We start from the raw sequence: 22,840 nt of genomic DNA, 5'->3' as shown, positions 1-22,840 counted from the left end.
TAATATTTTGGCATTTTTTTGCAGCAATGCACGGCAAAGGAGTTGTCGATGGCGTTGGGGCTACTGTAAAACGTTTGGCAACCAACAGAGTAAAGTCTGGAAAAATTTAAATCCAATCAGCTAATGATTTTGTGAATGCTATTCAAGACATAAATGTCAAAGTTCTATATTTGTCAGAGGAAGAAAAGTCAGCGCGAAATTGTGCACTCAAACTATCTCAAATTATCCAGCAAGCCAAAAAAGTGAAAGATATCTCTAAATCCCACTACTTTTATGTCGGTAAGAGCCAGATCATAGCGGAAAAAACTTCACCGTGACGTATTTAGTATTTAAAACAAATAAAAAGATGTAACCATTTTTATTTTAAATTATATTCTTATTCACTTTATATTTTTGTTTTCCTAAAACAAATGGTTTGTAAATGGAATTAAGGGGGCGTCCTTAAAGTATGTCACCCAATATTTGTCAATTTTAACCCCTGCCTCCTGTCACAAACGATCAGATATACATGCACCCCTCTCTCATTAAAAGTATGTCGCATATTTCAGCACACCCCCCCCCCCCCAAAAAAAAAAATAATAATAATAATAACACAAAACAACCAACAGCAAGCAAACCTTTTTTCACGTTATTGAAACTAAATGAAGTTAAATATTTTGATTCCATCCACTTTGGTGTTTTCAAAGTTGTTCGAGCAGTTTTAGCGTCAAAATCTTTTTAAAAGATTTTAATGTACTCTCGCCAGCCGAATAAACAAGAGGGGACGTTTATTAATTCTTTAATTTTTTTCCGAATCCTCGGAGCTTATTAGGACCCCCCCACCCCCACCCCCCCGTTTAATAATTTTGAAGCAATATAAAATATTTTCTTATTTTTTTACTTTGAGAAAAAGTTTCTCTCAATATTAGATGAAAATATGAACAACCAACCAATAAAAATATTTTAAGCTTTTTAAAACTTTGACCTTCCCGTTTTATTAAACGTTATTATTAAAGTTTATTAGATTTTAGAAAAGTTTCCGACCCTCCTGTTTATTAAGACCCCCACCCCCTCCCGTTTATTCAGCAGGGGAGAGTAAATAGTTAGCAGCATTTTAAAAAATTAAGCGGGCACATAAAAATTATAAGCGTAAGTAAAATTTTCGAATAACTGTAACATTTTCTTATTTGAATAACTCAATAAAAATTAATAAAGTTGTCATACCAAATGTAATTTTTTAAGTTGCTCTTGCGCTTCGGAAAATAAGTGTTAACAATTAAAAACTTCATTAATATCTACAAAAAAATCTGTCAGTAGAGAGTCACCAGTTATTGAAAATTACTTTTGTTAATTACTTTGAATGAATGAGTTTTAAACAACTGCCGTTCTTTTGTTACATAACTCTAAAAAATCTATCACGAAATAATAGATATAAAAATTCCACGAAAATAATCGCAAGGTAACGTAAGTGATGTAACGTAAGTTAAAAACCTAGTATCAAGAAAACAAGTATATCTTTCTTTGCCGGTCACTTCTGATAATTTTTTTTTTATCATTGTAATTAGTATTGAATTCTCAACATCTTGTAAAAATTTCTAACACGATCCGGATTAATTGTTCGCAAATATTCGACCTAAAAGTTGCAACACTTTTTTTACCTTGTTTTCTGCGTAACGTAAGTTAAGTGGCATTTTCGGTAATAAATTCGCCCTCTTTTAGCCAGACTCAAAACTTTTTAGCTTGTTTTATTCTTTAGACTGACAGCTTTCATAAAAATCAGCTAAAAATTTAATTTAAAGTTTAAATATGCAAATATTTAATAAAGTTGTTGCGCGTGTAACGTAAGTTAAAAATGGAATTGCCCATATATAAGACATCGGACTATCTAACTGATAATATATCTGATATTCCGATAACTATCGGACTAAGCAAAAAGTATCGGACTATCGGACTAAAAAAATAACTATCTGACTTCGACTATCGGACCCTCCAAAATCCGTCTTTCTAATATTTACATATTTTATTTTTTTTGAAAAAATTCAAATTCAAACATTGTGACGACAACATTCGGATGTATGTATTTGTTCCGCACCATTATGCCATATTCTACATATAGATACAGGCGCGTATCCAAGAATATGTAACTATATGACCAAACTTTATTTTAAATTTCGATAAAAGAGCGATATTTTAATATTTTTTCACAGCATTTATTGATTGAATTAAGCGTCGCACAGTGGAGTATTTATGGTAAAAAGTGGATCAAAATTATTTTATGGCTTTTAACAATTAGATAAACAATTAAAAGCAGTTTGAAATCATAATATAATATTTAAAATAATTGTGCAGGTTTCTTTTTACTCAAAACACACTTTTGCATATAAACCACACAAAAAGAAGTTTAAAAGAAAAGAATTAAAAAAAACAACTAAGCAACAATAAACTGTTAAACTTTAATTAAAATATTAAATGCCTTAAGAGTAAAAATGTTTAAAAAAAGTGATTCAAATACAAACAATTCAAACAAAAGGAAATATACAAATACACATACTATAAAGGTGAAATAAACCCTACTATAAAGGTAAAAACAACATAAAATAAAAAAATATACTTAAAAAACGATAAAAAATAAACATTAGTCTGATTCATTTTCGCTAGATGCCTCCTCTTCATATTGTTGTAGTTCGTTCAATGTTTCTCGTTGCAAGAACTCTAATGCCTCACTGGAAATAGCATTTCTTTTATTCTTGAGCCTCTTTGTGACACTGCTCAACAAAGGATCGGAACTTAACAGAAGTCTGTTTATGATATCCCTATTACAAATTTCTCTTGAAAATTTCCTCGAGAAATTCTGTCTATAATCACGGAAGTGCTTGTTTCAAGCCTCAGCTGCCTCTTCCGATAATTGACCAATAGGCAATATAGCTTGATCAATTATTGTGGCACCATGTCTCAATATTTTGTGCATTGTAGGAGTCATTGGATACCATCCATAAATTTCAACATAAAGTTCTGCTGTCAGTTCTGCAAACTTTTCAAATTTTTTGATATCTATTTTATATCCAATTGACAAGGTTTCCAAAATGATACTACAATTTTTAATAAGTCCAATGTTAACTCCTGTAATGCAGGATGAGGTTTGAGGATCTGAGAAAAATCTTCTTGATGTATTGCCATTATTAGTATTCCCAAAACCTGCAGCTGGAATATCCACCTGCAGCCCCATTTTCTCTTTGAATTTGTTTTGAATGTTTTTTTTTGTTTCAGCTACAATTATTTTATCATCTTGTGTTCTTGCTTTCCATTTTTTTATGGGAATGTGGTATGATAAATGTAGTAAAGATTCGAAAAACCTAATCCTTGTATGCAATATCGATAAACCAAACTTAAGGGCATCTGGATTATCTATGTTTTTTATGGTTAAATTATTAAAGTCTTTTGATGTTAGTCCACATAGTAGATGTCGTGTTGGTTGCAGCATTGCATACTTTTGCATCAACCATTGTAAATGCCACGGTATGCTTTATATGTATAATACCACCTAAAAACTTTGATATTTCAGTTTTTTTTAAGTTTTTTATTTGATCTTCTACATAGCAGATTTCTTCATTTGTTATGTCTTTAGGTGACAATATCTTGTAGAAGAGGGCACAGGGTTTTGCCAAATAATCTTCTGGCTACCAATATGACATATAAGCCGTAGAGGCACAAATGAACTTTGAAAAATGTTAGAGTCACTATCTAAACTATTTTGGAATTTTTGTTTAAATGTTTGCTGCTGTAAGCCATCCCAACCCCATTTTGATAACATTTCTAAATTGCTTCTTTCTTTTTCGTTTAAGGTTTCCAAAACTTCATCTAAATATTCACACAAGCGTCTAGTTGGGTGGTCTAGAATATCTTGTAGTTTAATTTCACAACATGTTTCTGAAACTGTCATTGACTCTTGTGGAGGATAACATTGTTTTTTTGATTCTTTCAAAAGCGAATAACATGGATAAATATTTTTATTAGCTGCATGAGTTATTTCATATTGTCTCCTTGTCATATTGGCTTCCACAAGAATTGATAATGCTTCCGATGGTGTGTGTTTTTTTATAACATTCGTCTGAATGGAATTGAAGTTTTCTCTATATTTGTTTGCCTTTTCCGGTGAGCAGCAAATATCTTTCATTATTCTAGACGCATCACAATGTCCTACATCACGCTGACTCATTTGGGCAGCATAGGTTAGCTGTGCATAAGCTATCCATTTTTGTTTAAAATGAAACTTGAAAGTATTTAAGGAGTTTTTTAGTGAACTTTGTTCATTTTCAGTACATTTTGTAATAATTTTGAGATGATCTTCTAAAAACACAAATTTGTCATCAACTTTTTTCTTTGGGCATTGTTTCATAACATCGTAGGGTTCTTTTCTAGTCATCTCTTTCACCATTGGTTGGGATTCTGAAAAAAAAAAGAAATAAGTTTTTATTCAAAAGACAACGTTTTTGTCGTATTATTTAATCAAAATTAAATTTTGAAAAATGGAAGATTTATGTGGAACATTTTATTTCAAAAATGCTAACTAGAATAACTAATGTTTAAGTTACATAAAAAATCTTTGCTAAATTCGGCTTAATTCATATACGAAAACAATTTTGAATATAGTATTTACAAAAAAAAATCTAACAATTTTAGTCTGGAATATATATTTAAAAAAATCTCACTTTGTTAAGTAAAATGAAGAAGCAATACATTTATTTTGTATGTACATACCTTCTTCTTCAACGTTCATCGTGATTTGTTAAAGGTTTTACAGCATACAAGCTTAAATTATACTTTTAAAATTGTGTTTGACAGGAAGGGTAAAAAACAAATACAATGAGCTCACGTGAAGTCCGAGTTTAAACTTTTTATACCTGGAAGGGGGAGTAGGCAATGCCGTTGTTGCGTTAAAAAAGTTAGTCGTTAAAAAAGTTTATTAAATGTGAAATCTGCGCATGCGCAAAATCGTTAAAACTTTTTTAACGCCTTACGGTGTTGCGTTAAAAAAGTTAGTCGTTAAAAAAGTTTATTAAATGTGAAATCTGCGCATGCGCAAAATCGTTAAAACTTTTTTAACGCCTTACGGCGTTAAAAAAGTTTGCCCGTTAAAAAAGTATTCAAAATGGTACCGTCAACCGGAGTAACTTAAGTCGCCGGGGTGACTTTGTTGACCGGGGTCAATTGTTAATTTTTTTTTAAATTCCTAAAACTTAACAAAGATAACATGTTTTAATTTTCTTAGAGATACCAACAATATATATCGACTATTATATCAACAATTTTGGTATATCAACAGTTTTTGTGAATATAGCACAGTTACTTCGTAGACTACATTGAGTTTATTTTGGCATTTTTTGACACTTCTGATACATTTATTGAACCATTTGAATTCTTAGCCAGTGAAAATGCCGAGGAAATATAAGCGAAAGCGTGGTTCAAGAGCGTATGCAACTTCATACAGTCAAGAAACGTTGTCCAATGCTATAAAAGAATGTTTAACTGGGAGAATAAGCGCGAGAAAGGCTAGTCGACAGTTCGGAATATACGCTTCCCATTTGCTTCAACCGCTGGACGTTGCTGTTTTCCGTCCGCTAAAGATAGAAACGCGCATCAAAGAATCAATACCAAAAAATGTGGAATATTTCCCTTCGATAAAGAAATGGTCATGAAGCGTTTGCCACAGGTTAACAAAGACATTGGAAGAGGTACCGGTAGTACTGTTAAGGAAGTATTCAATGAAGATATAGGTCTATTAGTGAAACATTGTGGACAGGATGGGAAAACAAATCGCACCAGAGGGAAAAAGATCACACCTGGCAAAGCGATAACACCGCAAGATCTGGTGAATAACACAACTCCTGCCACATCAAAGAATAACAATAACACCAAGAATAACAGTAATACCAAGAATAACAAGAAAAGGGCAAGAGTTGAACAAGTGTCATCATCCTCAGATGACGATAATGACCTACTAGAAAATGACTTTTAATGACTTTTGCACAATAACAGGGAGCTAGTTGCAAAATATTTTGTCCATTTAAATGTTCTTTTCATGTTTCTCTAAGTGTTTAAGGACTGATGATTTTTTAAAACTCCAAAAAGTGACCAATGTTACCCCATAGCAGGGGTATTATTGATCAAACATGATAAAAACCTGGGGTAACATTGGTCACTTTTCGGCGTTTAAAAATAAGTATTTGTAATAAAAAAATTTAAAAAATAAATATAGAGGCCTATAGCCAAGACCTATAATGTTATTACCACAAGAGAAAACTGTAAAAAATTAATAAGATTCAGAGATGTTTAAGAAAAACTCCCAAAACTGACCAAAGTTACCCTGGCTAACGATACTCTTTAATTTGTGCAACCCTCAAATCCACAACAGAATATGCTTTGAAATTTTGATTAAGGCATTGGGAGGCATTCTTTTTTTATTTTTGAGCAAAAGCTCTCAAAGAGAGTTTCAATTATTTTTTCCAAATTTTTTTTCCCTGTAATTTTCTAATTCTACAAAGTTATACAATTTTCATGACATTTTCTTTTTCATTTGACCTCCTCATAGTATCAAAGCTTTTAAACTCCTAAATAAATTATATTTCATGAAAAAATAGAACATAGATACTCACTTCTAAAAGAATTATACTATACTAATTATAGTAATATATACAAAATCAAATATTTTTAAATTCTCATATTATAGTTCAGAAATATTAACATTTCACCATGAGCTCCTGTTAAGCTATATCTCTTTGCAGTATATACATTTCCACCTATACTAAAAAGTCTTTCACTCTCCACAGAAGACAATGGGCAGCTTAAATACTTTAAAGCAAGCTTTGCTAATAGTCGCATTTTGGTTTTCTGTGATTTCCACCACAACAAAAGATTGCTTTCTTTGTCAATAAAGTCTTCATTTGAGTAGTGTTGAATTTTGTTTAATAAAGTTTCATTTGAAATTAAAGTTTGTGGTTGACCGATTTATTTAGAATTAAATCCTACAAGTTCTTCGAAGCAATTGTCAAAACCCATTTCTACTATATCTTTCTATTCATTTAGTACTGTACCATTATTTTTATATTCTGAGTCAATATTTTCAATGTCACAAGCTGCAGACGGATCATTTTCAGTAACTGATGTTTTTTATATTTTCATGGGTTTTAATAAGTTGAATGGTTATGTTCTCAGTACTTGTTTTAGCAGCTGAAAAGGTGCTTTCATTTTTGAACATTTATAATTTGAATCTGGGATCAAGAAATATTGACAAGATGATGTTATAGTTATCAGTATATTGTTTGAAACTATTCTCCATTGAATTAGTTGTCATCAATTAAAGCTTTATTAATGAAATGTTTCAAAAACTGTATCTGTGGTATAATATCTGAGACAATAGAATTTCTTTCACTCAAGCGAACTCATGTTTTGTGGAAATCTTTTAGCAAAACACAAAACTGTCCAATAATCATCCATTTGTTTGCATTTAATAAAGGAAGCTTACCATTTTCAAGTGCATACATGGTTAGAGGTTTCCTTTGTTTATAAATTAGTTCTAACATATGACAGGTACTATTCCACCTTGTTAGAACATTTTGAATAAGTTTGTGCTTAGGAACATTATTTGCTTCTTGAAGAGCTTTAAGTTTAGGGCAGGCTTGGGAAGAATGGCTGAAATGCCCAACAATTGAATAGCAGTTTGCAATGACATTCTTGACAACTGTTTGTTCAAAATTACACTCATTAATTACTAGTTACAGTGTGTGTAAAAACAAGGCGTACTATCATATGGGCTATCTTTAATAGCCTTAACAGTATTTGCACCAGTATCTCCAGCTATTAAATGAATTTTTGAAGGTGATATTTTAAATACAGGATAATATCTTCAATCAACTCAGCAATATTTGCTGCTGTATGCCTCTCAGGAAATAGAGCTATTCTAAGTACAAGTTTTCTGATTAAATGTATTGCCTAAACAATGACCTGTCAGGCTCATGAAGCTTTCATTTGAACTACTGGTCCATATATCAGTAGTAAAGCTTATAAATTCAGCAACTGAGTAAACATGGACAGCCATTTTTAATATAAAGTGTACACTAATTTTTATTATTTTACATACCCTAATGAAACAATGCAACTTTTTTAACGTCTAATTTCATTCCCTAACGAACGCTTCTTTGACCATACAACGGTGTTGCAGAACGCTTTGCAGAACTATTTATTAACTTTTTTAACGACTAACTTTTTTAACGCAACAACGGTGTTGCGTTAAAAAAGTTAGTCGTTAAAAAAGTTAATAAATAGTTCTGCGCATGCGTGACGCTTGCGCAGTATGGTCAAAGAAGCGTTCGTTAGGGAATGAAATTAGACGTTAAAAAAGTTGCATTGTTTCATTAGGGTATGTAAAATAATAAAAATTAGTGTACACTTTATATTAAAAATGGCTGTCCATGTTTACTCAGTTGCTGAATTTATAAGCTTTACTACTGATATATGGACCAGTAGTTCAAATGAAAGCTTCATGAGCCTGACAGGTCATTGTTTAGGCAATACATTTAATCAGAAAACTTGTACTTAGAATAGCTCTATTTCCTGAGAGGCATACAGCAGCAAATATTGCTGAGTTGATTGAAGATATTATCCTGTATTTAAAATATCACCTTCAAAAATTCATTTAATAGCTGGAGATACTGGTGCAAATACTGTTAAGGCTATTAAAGATAGCCCATATGATAGTACGCCTTGTTTTTACACACACTGTAACTAGTAATTAATGAGTGTAATTTTGAACAAACAGTTGTCAAGAATGTCATTGCAAACTGCTATTCAATTGTTGGGCATTTCAGCCATTCTTCCCAAGCCTGCCCTAAACTTAAAGCTCTTCAAGAAGCAAATAATGTTCCTAAGCACAAACTTATTCAAAATGTTCTAACAAGGTGGAATAGTACCTGTCATATGTTAGAACTAATTTATAAACAAAGGAAACCTCTAACCATGTATGCACTTGAAAATGGTAAGCTTCCTTTATTAAATGCAAACAAATGGATGATTATTGGACAGTTTTGTGTTTTGCTAAAAGATTTCCACAAAACATGAGTTCGCTTGAGTGAAAGAAATTCTATTGTCTCAGATATTATACCACAGATACAGTTTTTGAAACATTTCATTAATAAAGCTTTAATTGATGACAACTAATTCAATGGAGAATAGTTTCAAACAATATACTGATAACTATAACATCATCTTGTCAATATTTCTTGATCCCAGATTCAAATTATAAATGTTCAAAAATGAAAGCACCTTTTCAGCTGCTAAAACAAGTACTGAGAACATAACCATTCAACTTATTAAAACCCATGAAAATATAAAAAACATCAGTTACTGAAAATGATCCGTCTGCAGCTTGTGACATTGAAAATATTGACTCAGAATATAAAAATAATGGTACAGTACTAAATGAATAGAAAGATATAGTAGAAATGGGTTTTGACAATTGCTTCGAAGAACTTGTAGGATTTAATTCTAAATAAATCGGTCAACCACAAACTTTAATTTCAAATGAAACTTTATTAAACAAAATTCAACACTACTCAAATGAAGACTTTATTGACAAAGAAAGCAATCTTTTGTTGTGGTGGAAATCACAGAAAACCAAAATGCGACTATTAGCAAAGCTTGCTTTAAAGTATTTAAGCTGCCCATTGTCTTCTGTGGAGAGTGAAAGACTTTTTAGTATAGGTGGAAATGTATATACTGCAAAGAGATATAGCTTAACAGGAGCTCATGGTGAAATGTTAATATTTCTGAACTATAATATGAGAATTTAAAAATATTTGATTTTGTATATATTACTATAATTAGTATAGTATAATTCTTTTAGAAGTGAGTATCTATGTTCTATTTTTTCATGAAATATAATTTATTTAGGAGTTTAAAAGCTTTGATACTATGAGGAGGTCAAATGAAAAAGAAAATGTCATGAAAATTGTATAACTTTGTAGAATTAGAAAATTACAGGGAAAAAAAATTTGGAAAAAATAATTGAAACTCTCTTTGAGAGCTTTTGCTCAAAAATAAAAAAAGAATGCCTCCCAATGCCTTAATCAAAATTTCAAAGCATATTCTGTTGTGGATTTGAGGGTTGCACAAATTAAAGAGTATCGTTAGCCAGGGTAACTTTGGTCAGTTTTGGGAGTTTTTCTTAAACATCTCTGAATCTTATTAATTTTTTACAGTTTTCTCTTGTGGTAATAACATTATAGGTCTTGGCTATAGGCCTCTATATTTATTTTTTAAATTTTTTTATTACAAATACTTATTTTTAAACGCCGAAAAGTGACCAATGTTACCCCAGGTTTTTATCATGTTTGATCAATAATACCCCTGCTATGGGGTAACATTGGTCACTTTTTGGAGTTTTAAAAAATCATCAGTCCTTAAACACTTAGAGAAACATGAAAAGAACATTTAAATGGACAAAATATTTTGCAACTAGCTCCCTGTTATTGTGCAAAAGTCATTAAAAGTCATTTTCTAGTAGGTCATTATCGTCATCTGAGGATGATGACACTTGTTCAACTCTTGCCCTTTTCTTGTTATTCTTGGTATTACTGTTATTCTTGGTGTTATTGTTATTCTTTGATGTGGCAGGAGTTGTGTTATTCACCAGATCTTGCGGTGTTATCGCTTTGCCAGGTGTGATCTTTTTCCCTCTGGTGCGATTTGTTTTCCCATCCTGTCCACAATGTTTCACTAATAGACCTATATCTTCATTGAATACTTCCTTAACAGTACTACCGGTACCTCTTCCAATGTCTTTGTTAACCTGTGGCAAACGCTTCATGACCATTTCTTTATCGAAGGGAAATATTCCACATTTTTTGGTATTGATTCTTTGATGCGCGTTTCTATCTTTAGCGGACGGAAAACAGCAACGTCCAGCGGTTGAAGCAAATGGGAAGCGTATATTCCGAACTGTCGACTAGCCTTTCTCGCGCTTATTCTCCCAGTTAAACATTCTTTTATAGCATTGGACAACGTTTCTTGACTGTATGAAGTTGCATACGCTCTTGAACCACGCTTTCGCTTATATTTCCTCGGCATTTTCACTGGCTAAGAATTCAAATGGTTCAATAAATGTATCAGAAGTGTCAAAAAATGCCAAAATAAACTCAATGTAGTCTACGAAGTAACTGTGCTATATTCACAAAAACTGTTGATATACCAAAATTGTTGATATAATAGTCGATATATATTGTTGGTATCTCTAAGAAAATTAAAACATGTTATCTTTGTTAAGTTTTAGGAATTTAAAAAAAAATTAACAATTGACCCCGGTCAACAAAGTCACCCCGGCGACTTAAGTTACTCCGGTTGACGGTACCATTTTGAATACTTTTTTAACGGGCAAACTTTTTTAACGCCGTAAGGCGTTAAAAAAGTTTTAACGATTTTGCGCATGCGCAGATTTCACATTTAATAAACTTTTTTAACGACTAACTTTTTTAACGCAACACCGTATTAACCCGGGTTCCTGGGAGCCTAGGCGCCAGGCCCCCAAAAATTAGGGTATCAGTGGGGCCCCCGATTTTTAAAGTTTATATTATTTTTTTTATTATATATGACTTGACCTTCTAAATTAGTTTTATTAATTTCTAAGGAAATAATTTTGATAATTTCTAATCAAATTAATTCCATTAATTTCTCATGTAATTAAAAATAAAAACTCTAAACTTTTTAAAAAAAAGTTCGAACTTGAACACGTTCGAACTGTATTTGAAAAAAGTTCGAACAATTTTTATCTTTTTTTACTTACTTGAAAAAGTGAAATAAACGGATACAAGTTAAATGCTAAACTGCTTAATTATTTATCAAGAAATGCGAATTGACATTTTGGTTTGAATTTTTTATTTTATCTGAGAACAAATAATATCACTTAAATTAATAGTTGTTTATTTTTTTTATTTTTTTATATTTATTGTTAAATATGTATTAAACATTTTATATATTTTTTGAAATATTAGTTTTTTACTTCTTTTTTTTTTTTTTACCACTAAAGAGTTATAAATTAAGATTACAATTATTTTTGCAATAATTGGACAATAATGTACAAAAAATACCTCAGCGGAAATTTAAAACGCAAACTGAAAAAAAAATAAATGTGACAGACAGCAAAAAACATTAAAAAAAAACCAAAGTTGACTAATTTTTTCCGATCTCCTGATAAAACATTAGAGGAGAATCAATGTTTTTTAACTGAATCAAATCCAACTGCAGAAAGTTCACAATTGCAGAACGTAACAGATAATTCTTCAACAGCGCAGCAAGAAAATGTATCATATGGCAATGTAAGAATACCTTGGAATTTAGAGGAAAGAATAAATAGTTAAATTTATTGTTATTATTGTTATTACCATTATTATTATTTCTTTTGTTATTGCTGTTTTTATTATCATTATTGTTATTATTTTTGTTATGAGTAATATTATTAAACGCATTATTATCTTTAATCGTTAACTTAAACTGCAACGTTGTTTTTTGTTTTAGTCCAGTTTGTTAATATGTCAATCTGACCCAGCATTGTGGACGGATTTGAAAGAAGCACAGTGCTACTGCATTTCTATAAAAGAAATTCCTGATTAAAATGTTGAAGACAAAAGTTTTGAAAAATCTAAAAAAGTAACAAATACCAAAATAAGGTGCTGCGCTCATCTGTTTTTCTTTTAAGTTGAAAAATGGTGAAATTCGAAAGAGAGACTGGGTTATCTATTCATCATCCACAGGAAAAATATTTTGTTTCTTCTGCTTGCTTTTTCAAGATTCAGACGACAACTTTGGATCTGGATTCAACGACTGGGCACATGGACTTCGTTCTATACATAGACACGAACAAAGCAAGCAGCATTCTGATGCAGTCCAGTGCTATTTTGGAAAAGTTACATTAAAAGGAAAAATTGATATTCATTTAAAACAGCAGTTGGAGGAGGAAAAGCGTTACTATAGGGAAGTTCTGAGAAGAGTTGTTAAATGCTTGAAGTTTTTGTGCAGTCGAGGTCTAGCTCTTAGAGGTGATTCAGAAGAAATAGATGACTTCAGTAATGGAAATTTTCTCGGGGCCTTAGAGTTCTTAGCAAAATTTGATCCATTCTTGCTAAACACTTAGAAAGCCGAGGAAACCAGGGCAGAGGAAATGTTTCATACATTTCGTCAACAAGTTATGAAGAAATTGTCTAATGAGAAGAATATATCAGCATTTGAATGTTTACAAGCAATTCGTAGGAATAAGTTAGAATCAGTTTTTCCCAATGTTGACACCGCATATCGGATTTTTCTTACTCTTCCCATTACTAATTGTAGTGCAGAGAGAGCCTTTTCAAAAATGGCAATAGTTAAGAATGATCTCCGTTCCTCAATGTTAAATGATCGTTTAAATGCTCTTTGTTTAATGACAATTGAAAGAACACTGTTAAAAAATATAAATTTTCAAGATATTGTAATTGATTTTGCAAAAGTGAAAGCAAGAAAAGTTTCTATTTAAATAAAAAAAGTAATCTTATGTTTTTTGCATTCATTTTAAAATACACTTTTTTAGGAATGGGGCCCCAAATATTTTTCGGCTCCCGGCCCCCAAGACCTATAATCCGGCCTTGGGAGTAGGCAACACTAAAATTGTTGTTTAGTGATGTAGCCTTTATAAATCTTTCATGATATATAGTTAATAGTATACTTTTACAAAATTTTTGTAATCGGCTTTTGATCGACTATTACTTTGAAATACTCCACTGTGCGTCGGTAACGTATAATAAGAACCGTTGTGGCCATGGCAGGAACCTTGTTACATACGTCATCTGTTTTTCATAAAAAGTCTTTTTCAATATCCTCGTTTATTTCCGTCAATAACGTTGCAAATGTATGACTATTTTTTTGATGTTGGAAACGGAGAGCTCGTTAACATTGGGGGGGTGAGGGTGGGGTGGGGTGGGGTGGGGGTGGGGTGGGGGTAGGGTTTTATTGGTAGCTTGATGGCAATTTTTTCATCGACTAACTTTCCTTCTTTTCTGACAAAAACGAAAAATAATCGCGAGCAAATGTCATAAAACCAATCAGACGCAAATTTCAACGCACAGAAAACCAAACAAACGTGAGGTGTTATCAGTAATAGAAACTTTGCGAAGAACCTGTGTCAACATAACAGTAATAGAAGCTTTGCGAAGAACCTGTGTCAGCTTCTTATCAACTGGCTGCACAGAACATAATATTATATTGCATAATTGTTTACTTTATTTAATTACATATCATTTCATCCCTTAATTGAAATATGTTTGAAAAAGGATTAACATTTTAGCATGAAACATATTATTTACTATTTGGTTTATATATTGCTCGTATATTACAAATGACATTAAGTAAAGAAGTAAAAATTGATAGTTGATAGATATACAATGAACGTTCAATGTAAAAATTAAAGAAATATTAAATGCGTGTTTACATGTCATGATTTAAAACCAATATTTTAATTTATGTTAAAGAAATCGTTAATTAGGAAGTTTTCAATTTCGTCAAGCGTGTAATAAAGTTAAGTTTTAAATTCATTTTTAATGTACAAGTTAATAGCCACTTTGTTGTAAATTACTGATAACTTTTTCAAACTCATATTTGTATTACTCTTTGTAATACGTATCGAATCGTATCGAAACTCATTATCGAAACCAAACATCGGTTAGTTTCGATATTTCAATAACGATACGCAGCCGCTTCCTTAAAACTTACAAAACAACTTTAGAAAAACCGCAGAGGGAGAAAGCAAAAATGAATAAGTACCACCATTAATGATTAAAACTGTTTTCGCAAACACAACTTGAAACACAATGGTATGATTTTAATTAGTAAAGTTCTAGAAAGTTCTGTAGCCACTCTGATATAAAGACTAATAAAAAGAAAACTAGTAAAACTTGTTTTAAAGAATACCATGACTCTGCAGATGAAACTAAAGTACTGAACGAACTTGAAGAAAAAGGAAATCTATTGTCTAGCCGAGAATTCAAAATAACACCTGCGGACAGATAGAAAAGGAACGGTTGTGAAAATTTTACGCCCTCTCTTTGGAGAGATGTTTTCGGAAAGATTTTGATGAAGTGTTTTTATTTTAAAGAGAGTTAAGAAAGATGTATTGAAAGAGTTATGAAAGATTTTAAAAAGAATTTTAAGTGAAAAGAGTTTTAAGATATTTTAAAAGAGGATTTTATGAGAAAAGAATTGTTGAAGATTTAAAGAGAATTTAATGAAAAGAGTTTATGGAGAATTTAAAGAGGAGCTTATGAGAAGAATTTGGTAAGGAAATGTATTTGAGTAACTTTAAACATGCGTTATTATAAGTATTAATGCATTGTTATATGTATGAGTTATTAATAAGAAAATATGTATATTGATGAAAAATAATTGAGGATATTTTAAGAAAAATTGGATTTTTTAAGAAAAATAAGAGAAGAAAAACTAGTCGTAAGTATTTTTATTTTTATTTGCAATTTGATTTAGGCAATTCTATTATTAACATTTTTGCTTTACAATTTTCAATTGCTATTAAAAAAACCTGATGTTCCTATCGCGCTTCTACCATATCTGAGTTACACACTGACAGTCCTACCTCATATTCTATCACATTCTATATTTGCCCCACCATTACACTCACATCGCTGTCCCACGCTTTTGCATCATTCTAAAATACTCTCTAACCACATAATTATAAAGATAATTAAACCAAATACCCGCCCTCACAGTATAATGATAAGCTCGACTTTAAATCACCCTAAAAGTTTATAAGCTATGATTATAAAACAAAAAAGCCCTTATTGCTCTTGACTTTACAACTTCCATCATGTAAAATCAACAACATTGTTGCCGTTTTAATTATTCCTTGAGAAATTCGCTTCGCAAACCTACCTTTACCTTAGACAAGCTATGAAAAATCACGAACACGAAAAAAGAAAGACTCGTCGAGTGAATAAACTGACGCAAAAGTAGACTCAACAACTTGAAAGACATATTGTTAAAGAAACAACTCGTTAAAAACACATCGTTAAAACAAATGATCGATTGATATATTCCCAGAGCAAAGAAAAGACATCTTCAACACGTCCTTAAAACGAAATTGTAAAAGACATCTTCACGATGAACAAAGTGATATAAAAGATGTCTAAATGCGCATATTCCCGCAGGCTTTCTTTTGATGATTTGTGAAACAAATTTATTTTAACGATTTTATAGAGATATAACAGTTTTATCTAGAAAAGAAAAAAGCAGTTCTTAAAACGAACTAAACTTTAATTCTTCAAAAAAACGTTAATCATTAAATATTACTATAACTATTTTTCTGCCCGCATTCTATAAACTAAAGTATGAAATGGTTCTTTTCGACCTTTGTTTTGTTTCCAACAAGCTTGTCTATTGCTTCGAACGCTAACGGAACGATATCGGGAGCGTGATGAGTTTCGTGCCATCTTTGTTCTTCCAAGGTTTGTCTTTCAGCGACTTCGCGCATTTTTCTTTCGACATCTAGCTGGGTCTTCAAAGATTCAATAACACTGTTTTTCTTGTTTAGCATTGCTTTTGCTTTTTCTTTGAGACGACGGTATTTGTCGTTACGAACTTGCTCGTCAATGATTCGTTGTTTTTCATTCGCCTCCAACTCATTTTCCGTATCTATCAATTTTTGTTTGTAGAAGTTTAACTGTTTTATGGCTGATTGAACTTCCTTTTCAGCATCGATACGCTTTTTTCGTTCAAAACCTAGCCGGTTCAACAACCTGGCAGTCAGGTTTTTCTCCTTCATCAGTTCGCACGAAGCATCCTTTTCTTTAAAACACAGCGCAGCTCCGGTTGGTGAAGAAAAGCTCATTTCTTTCTTAGTGCTTGCTATGTTTTCGTTTTCTAAAACAAAAGAACAGAACAGTCACGACACGATCTCCGTATCAAAAGCAGATTTCAACTAGAACAAAAGTGAGTTCAAAAATACAAACTTTGGATTGACTCCGTGTCAACCAACATCTGTGTTAATGCAACAACGGGCTTCTTTGCCGTTTCATTCAATTGAAAGAGCTCCACATTGTTGTCATTTTTTGGTACCTGAATTGAAAAACAGTAAGAATCTGTTATGAATAGCAACTGCTTCAAGGTAAATTTCGTTCTGCCGTAAGTTCATAAATAGCGCGAACAAAAATATTGCATGAAAAGCATTTTGTTTTAAATAACTAAACAAAGTGTTTACTATTTGAAACATTTTTATGATTTGAGCGTTCTTCTTCTCGATACAGTTCTTGCCTTCTTCGACTTGTTGCTTGCTCTTGTTTTGAAAGTCTTTATCAGTTTTCTTTGCGGGTTTTTCTTTCAAGCAACGGTTAACCTTTTGCTGTCGTTCGTTTAACGACTTGAAACTGTCGTCGTCACTTGAGTCCCACTCTAAAAAATAAGATAATGAGAAGCTGACGTAAGAAAAACACTGCTGCCAGTTTAAACTGAATCTATTTAATGCATTTACTGCGTTGAGTCTGGATTTTTCCAAATGTTCTGCTTTTTGTGTTTAATTTAATACGAATTAACAATGAAGAAAACTTTATAACAAAAGCTTTTTGCAGACAGACAGACAGACAGACAGACAGACAGACAGACAGACAGACAGACAGACAGACAGACTGACAGACAGACAGAGAATAGAGGCAATAATACAAACTTTGGATTGACTCTGAGTTGTCAAATTTTAATGGAAAGCTCTTCCCTTTCTCATTAATGACCGGTAACTCTTTGATGTTAAAGTCTTGGATTTTTTCCTCTTCTTCTAAAACAAAAGTCATTTATAAGACAGGAGCAAATCCTATAAAACTGTCCAAATGCAGATTTCAACGAAAACCTAATCTTACTAATGAGAAGTGTAATATCAAATATACAAACTTTGGATGGGCTCTGCGTCTTCAAATTCTAATGGAAGGCTCTTCGCTTTCTCATTAATGGATGGTAACTCATTAAGATGAAAGTCTTGAACTTTTTCTCCTTCTTCTAAAACAAATGTCATATAATGGTCAGGAGCAAGCCCCATAAAATCGTCCAAATGTATATTTCAACGAAAACCTAATCTTACTAATGAGAAGTGTAATATCAAATATACAAACTTTGGATGGGCTCTGCGTCTTCAAATTCTAATGGAAGGCTCTTCGCTTTCTCATTAATGGATGGTAACTCATTAAGATGAAAGTCTTGAACTTTTTCTCCTTCTTCTAAAACAAATGTCATATAATGGTCAGGAGCAAGCCCCATAAAATCGTCCAAATGCATATTTCAACGAAAACCTAATCTTACTAATGAGAAGTGTAATATCAATAATACAAACTTCGCATTGACTCCGTTTCAACCAACGTTTCTGTCAATGCCACGACGGGCTTCTTTGCCGTTTCATGCAATTCAATGATCTCCACAGTGTTGTTATTTTTTGGCAACTGAGTTGTTGAGAAATGAAAAACAGTAAGAATGTTTTATGCATAACTACTGCTTCAAGTTACGTTTCTTTCTGCTTTAAGTTCATTGTATGAGAAGTATTTTGTTTTAAATAGCTAAACAAAGTGTTTACCATTTTAAACTTTTTCATGATTTGAACTTTCTTCTTCTCGATCCAGTTCTTGCCTTCTTTCACCTGTTGTTTGCTCTTGTTATGAGAGTCTTTATCAGTTTTCTTTGCGGGTTTTTCTTTCAAGCAACGGTTGACACTTTGCAGTCGTTCATTTAACAATTTGAATCTTTCGTCGTAACTTGAGTCCCCCTCTTAAAAATTAGATAATGAGAAGCTGACGTAAGAAAAACACTGTTGCCAGTTTCAACTGAATCTATTTAATGTATTTACTGCGTTGAGTCTAGATTTTTCCGAATGTTCTGCTTTATGTGTTTAATTTAATACGAATTAACAATGATGAAACTTTTAAAGCAAAAGCGTTTTTCTAACTTGATTTTTTTTTTAAATCAATGCGAGTGGCAGCATCGTGACTTTTTTTTTTTTTGTTTTTTTAGCGTTAATAATTATTTCTACCCTATTTCTTTTTCAGCTGAGTTTTTTATTTTTTGCTTTTTTTTTTTTTTTATCACGATTTCCATTCTTTCGTTAGTATTTTTAAATTCTTGCTTAATAAAAACTTTCGAAGCTGCTATAAAAGAGCAGCTACGGAAGTTGTTTTTTTTTTTTTAAACCGAAATGGTCTTAAAAGTTAGTCTTAAAATTATTAGTTTTCAAATTATAGTTCAAAGTTTCCTTTAACTGTCAGTTTTTCATAGCAAACCTGTTTCTGTTGTTAAACTGTAAACCTTGTAGCACAAAATCAAGTAACGTACTCAGATTAACGCATTTCAAAAATAAAATAGCCGGTTATAAGCAACTGCGGACGAGTTTCCGAATCAAAGAATTCACAAAATCGAAACTTACCGTCTTTTTTAGACGTAGTATGAGCAGCAGTGTTTTTTACTTTTGGTTTCGTACCGACATCGAACATTGAGTAGTCAGGTGTTCTTAGAGTCGGTTTATCTGCCGACGAAACGTCCATTTAAAAGCTCGCAACTAAATCTTTCCTTGAAAAACGGAGAAAATTAGAGTGTGCTTACATTTTTGATCTTAGTATTTTTAGCCTGTTCTTAAAAAGAAAACTTATTTAGGAATAGTCATCGACTTTCCTACTCTATTCAATAACATGCATTTCTATTCAATAGTATAGAAATATAGATATTTAATAGAAATAGACAACTTACTTGTTCACAAACAACTTCTAACGCAACTTGATCAGAGTTCAGAGGAGCAGCAATCAAGCGGCTCAGGAACTAAATCTGAAGCGATTTTACTTACTCCAAAAATCAAAATCAGTATGTGTATGATTTCATATATGAAAAAAACGACCTCTCTTAAATTCACTCTTCTAACTCTCGAAACTAATTCGAATGACGAACCAACTATTTTTTAAAAATAAACAGTCTCCAAATTTGACGTCATCTAAATTTGACGTCATATAATGAACTTTTACTTAACTCGAGGCAAAAATCGATCATCTAGTTAAGACGAAACACCACATAAAGTGAGCCCGAATTAAAACTGCAGCTTCTTTTTAGCAACAGAACGCTGAGAATATCGCGTAAAAAGAAGTTGTAGTGAAATAAATAACATATATGAACTAAGAGTTGTAAGACTTAGCCAAATAAGAGTGATAAGAATCAACGGTTAGAAACCCGCTTCCAAGAAGTTAAAAGCGGAGAATTTGGTTTATTCCTGTCTGATTGTAAAATCTGTAAAAGTCATTAAATCTTTTTGTTTAAGCTCGAACGACTATGCAGGAGCGTTTTTTTTTTTTTTTTTTTTTTTACCATAGTTTTGTTTTTTACAACAGAAAATATTCACGATCTTTGAATGTAAACATTCTTTGCCTCGTTTACCCAATGATTTTGAGAGTTTTTGTTCAAAATCAATGAAATCTCAAAGCATCACATCTAAGAATAACCATTTTTCGTTCCATTTTCTCTACATAAATATAGATCTTTGGAAGCGATGTCATTGCAGTGAGAGTATCAGTGCAGCTCTACATTTTATGATAACATGTCGAGTACTTCCCATAGAATCGTAGAGATTACAGCGAGGATCATTTGAAATAGCTATATATATATATATATATATATATATATATATATATATATATATATATATATATATATATATATATATATATATATATATATATATATATATATACATATATATATATGAGTGAAATCGGGTTATACCGTCCCTCGTGTACGCAATAAAAAAGACTCGGTAACTAATATGTAGAGGTTTTTCACGTAGGTTCTTCTGAGTAACGCAAAGGAAAAGTATGTTATAAAAGTTAAAAACACAATTACATAGATAATTTGATGCTGATTACAAATCTCTTTTGTTTCTTCAAAAAAAACGAAAAGTGATAGTTACTTTAAAAAAACGGATATGATAATTTAGGCAACGACCGGACACCACCAACCTTGAACCACTTTCCTGTTTTAAGAGAATTAATTGTTCTCATACGTCTATAAAAAATATTTTTATATAAAAAAATTCATATTTGACTGTTAACAAATAAAAAGAATGAATAAATGAAAAATTTTAATAATGCCAAAAGAAAGGCAGCATTCACGTTTTCGATACCAAAATAAACTTTGGCTGACAGACAATCCAATGGTTATACTAGTTTTCATGGTAAAGGATGTACCATCATGCTCAGTAAACAAACTGAGTTTTTAATCGTGCAATCGTTAAAACAATTAAGTGACTGGGGTTATGGTATGAGTAAAACTGACGTATTCCAATGAGTCAAAGAGTATTTAATCCAAACAGATTGGTGGTGAACATATCCCTTTATTGAATGGTCACACGTCACATGTCACATTACAAGTTGTTGAATTGTGTACATAAAATAGCATAAGATTGATTTGTCTACCAGCTCATTCATCGCACATGTTGCAACCGTTAGATGTTGGTGTTTACTGTCACGTAAAGATAGCATGGAAAACAATTATAATAGATTATTATCAGTCTACAAAATAAAAAAATTTAGATAAAGAAAACTTTGCACTACAACTTAAAAAAGTTGTATGAAAATGATAATTGTTTTACAAGATTGCATGCAATAACTGGGTTTGAAAAAAGTTGTTTCTTTCCATTAAACGAGGATGCAATTGATAAATACAAGTTAAAAATATCAGAACCTTTTAACAAAGATGTGAAATCATCTTATTTAAAACAAAAAACTATACAACAAACAAGCCCATTAACACAAACAACAGCTCAACAAATAATTCAATTAACACCAAAATCTCCAATTCAATTAATCAGCTGTTTTATCCTTGTCTTAACCAATTTAGAGTGTGCAATGAAAGCGATTTTTCAAATTCAATTTAGCAGCGGTTCACATGTGAAAAAACAAAAGAAAACAAGCGTTAGAAAAATTAAAGGTGAGTGCCTTACTGAAGATGTTGTGATTGAACGTTTGAATGCAATATTTTTATACTAAAATAATTTATCAATAATATAAAAAAATTTGACAAAAAAGTTTTCAAAAATGAGTAAGTTATTACAAAGTTTCTAAACTGCGTCCGGCATGTGTCGGTTTCTCTCTCTCTCTCTCTCTCTCTCTCTCTCTCTCTCTCTCTCTCTATATATATATATATATATATATATATATATATATATATATATATATATATATATATATATATATATATACATATATATATATAAATACTTAAATACTCACACATTTATAAATTTTTATATTTATGTTATTAATAGATTTTATCTTAATCGATAAAAAATTCCGAATTCCGACTGCAACTGTTTAAAATGTCATAAGCAAAATTGCATTTGCACATTAAAAGGTCTAATTTATCAAAGAATTCGCGTTCCAGCTTGTCTATTTTCGTCTTTGTTCAAGTTTTCTGCTTATACCCAAAAGGTGCTTTTAGTATTTTTCAAAATAAAAAGAAACTGACTTTTTTTATCCCAAAGTTAAAGTTAAAAAAATACTTCTGGATTAAAAATGATGGTCACGTAACGTATGATATAATCACTCTGACGTTGACGTTGCTGTGACGTGACATATGATTTAGCGGTTGTGACTTTTAAAGTGCTATGATTTCAAAGTAAATATTAAAGAGCGATTGACAAAAAGTTAAATCAGAATAAAAAAACTCTTTAAAGAAGTATTAACATGTTGTTGGATATTAGCGATTTACGTAAGCAAACGAAAAGCGTCAAAGGAAAGTTGAAAACCCAAGGAAATAGGAGGGAGTCATA

The 22,840-nt window shown here is 31.4% G+C and overlaps 3 protein-coding genes and 1 long non-coding RNA gene across 6 annotated transcripts in view; 2 read left to right on the top strand and 2 right to left on the bottom strand.

The window, feature by feature from the left end:
- LOC149893369 (uncharacterized) overlaps positions 1–22,840 on the top strand; it is a 51,683-nt gene that overhangs the window by 6,965 nt on the left and 21,878 nt on the right. Inside the window, exon 7 of the mRNA XM_090098480.1 lies at positions 21,665–21,999. Coding sequence (XP_089954606.1) covers positions 21,665–21,999 — 335 coding nt within the window. The remainder of the gene's footprint in view (positions 1–21,664; positions 22,000–22,840) is intronic.
- On the bottom strand, positions 1,998–4,915 carry LOC149893373 (uncharacterized). The gene is made up of 2 exons (XM_090072161.1): positions 4,738–4,915; positions 1,998–4,425 (listed from the first exon to the last, which is right to left on the bottom strand). The coding sequence occupies exons 1-2, from the start codon at positions 4,754–4,756 to the stop codon at positions 3,593–3,595; spliced, it is 852 nt and encodes a 283-aa protein (XP_089928287.1). The 5' UTR covers positions 4,757–4,915; the 3' UTR covers positions 1,998–3,592.
- LOC149893372 (uncharacterized) lies at positions 12,053–13,547 on the top strand. The gene is made up of 2 exons (XR_016447085.1): positions 12,053–12,344; positions 12,544–13,547. It is a non-coding gene; the product is annotated as an uncharacterized LOC149893372 (long non-coding RNA).
- On the bottom strand, positions 16,300–20,040 carry LOC149893371 (uncharacterized). 3 transcript variants are annotated; one of them, XM_090072024.1, is made up of 10 exons: positions 19,777–20,040; positions 19,457–19,599; positions 18,614–18,804; positions 18,377–18,482; positions 18,159–18,263; positions 17,941–18,045; positions 17,723–17,827; positions 17,261–17,451; positions 17,013–17,118; positions 16,300–16,923 (listed from the first exon to the last, which is right to left on the bottom strand). In XM_090072024.1, the coding sequence occupies exons 2-10, from the start codon at positions 19,572–19,574 to the stop codon at positions 16,385–16,387; spliced, it is 1,566 nt and encodes a 521-aa protein (XP_089928150.1). In that variant the 5' UTR covers positions 19,575–19,599; positions 19,777–20,040; the 3' UTR covers positions 16,300–16,384. The 3 variants fall into 3 exon arrangements, with proteins under 3 accessions (XP_089928150.1, XP_089928158.1, XP_089928154.1); XM_090072032.1 differs by having other exon boundaries at positions 17,723–17,824; positions 19,777–19,964; XM_090072028.1 differs by lacking the exon at positions 19,777–20,040 and having other exon boundaries at positions 19,457–19,652.

Source organism: Hydra viridissima, unplaced genomic scaffold (genome assembly GCF_058129835.1).
Source record: "Hydra viridissima isolate aposymbiotic clone 2 unplaced genomic scaffold, HvirCarnegie_v1 scaffold_1, whole genome shotgun sequence".
In the NCBI taxonomy this organism is placed as follows: domain Eukaryota; kingdom Metazoa; phylum Cnidaria; class Hydrozoa; order Anthoathecata; family Hydridae; genus Hydra; species Hydra viridissima.
Note: the sequence above shows the minus strand (reverse complement) of the source record. Positions and strands in the feature narration are given on the sequence as shown.

Bases quoted from the DNA above. Each gene is read 5' to 3' on its own strand.
- LOC149893371 (XM_090072024.1), bottom strand. From the start codon at position 19,574: ATGGACGTTTCGTCGGCAGATAAACCGACTCTAAGAACACCTGACTAC. The intron at 18,805-19,456 runs GTAAGTTTCGAT...CTAATTTTTAAG, and splicing joins TACTACGTCTAAAAAAGACG to AGGGGGACTCAAGTTACGAC. The intron at 17,828-17,940 runs GTTTGTATATTT...CTTTTGTTTTAG, and splicing joins AGACGCAGAGCCCATCCAAA to AAGAAGAGGAAAAAATCCAA.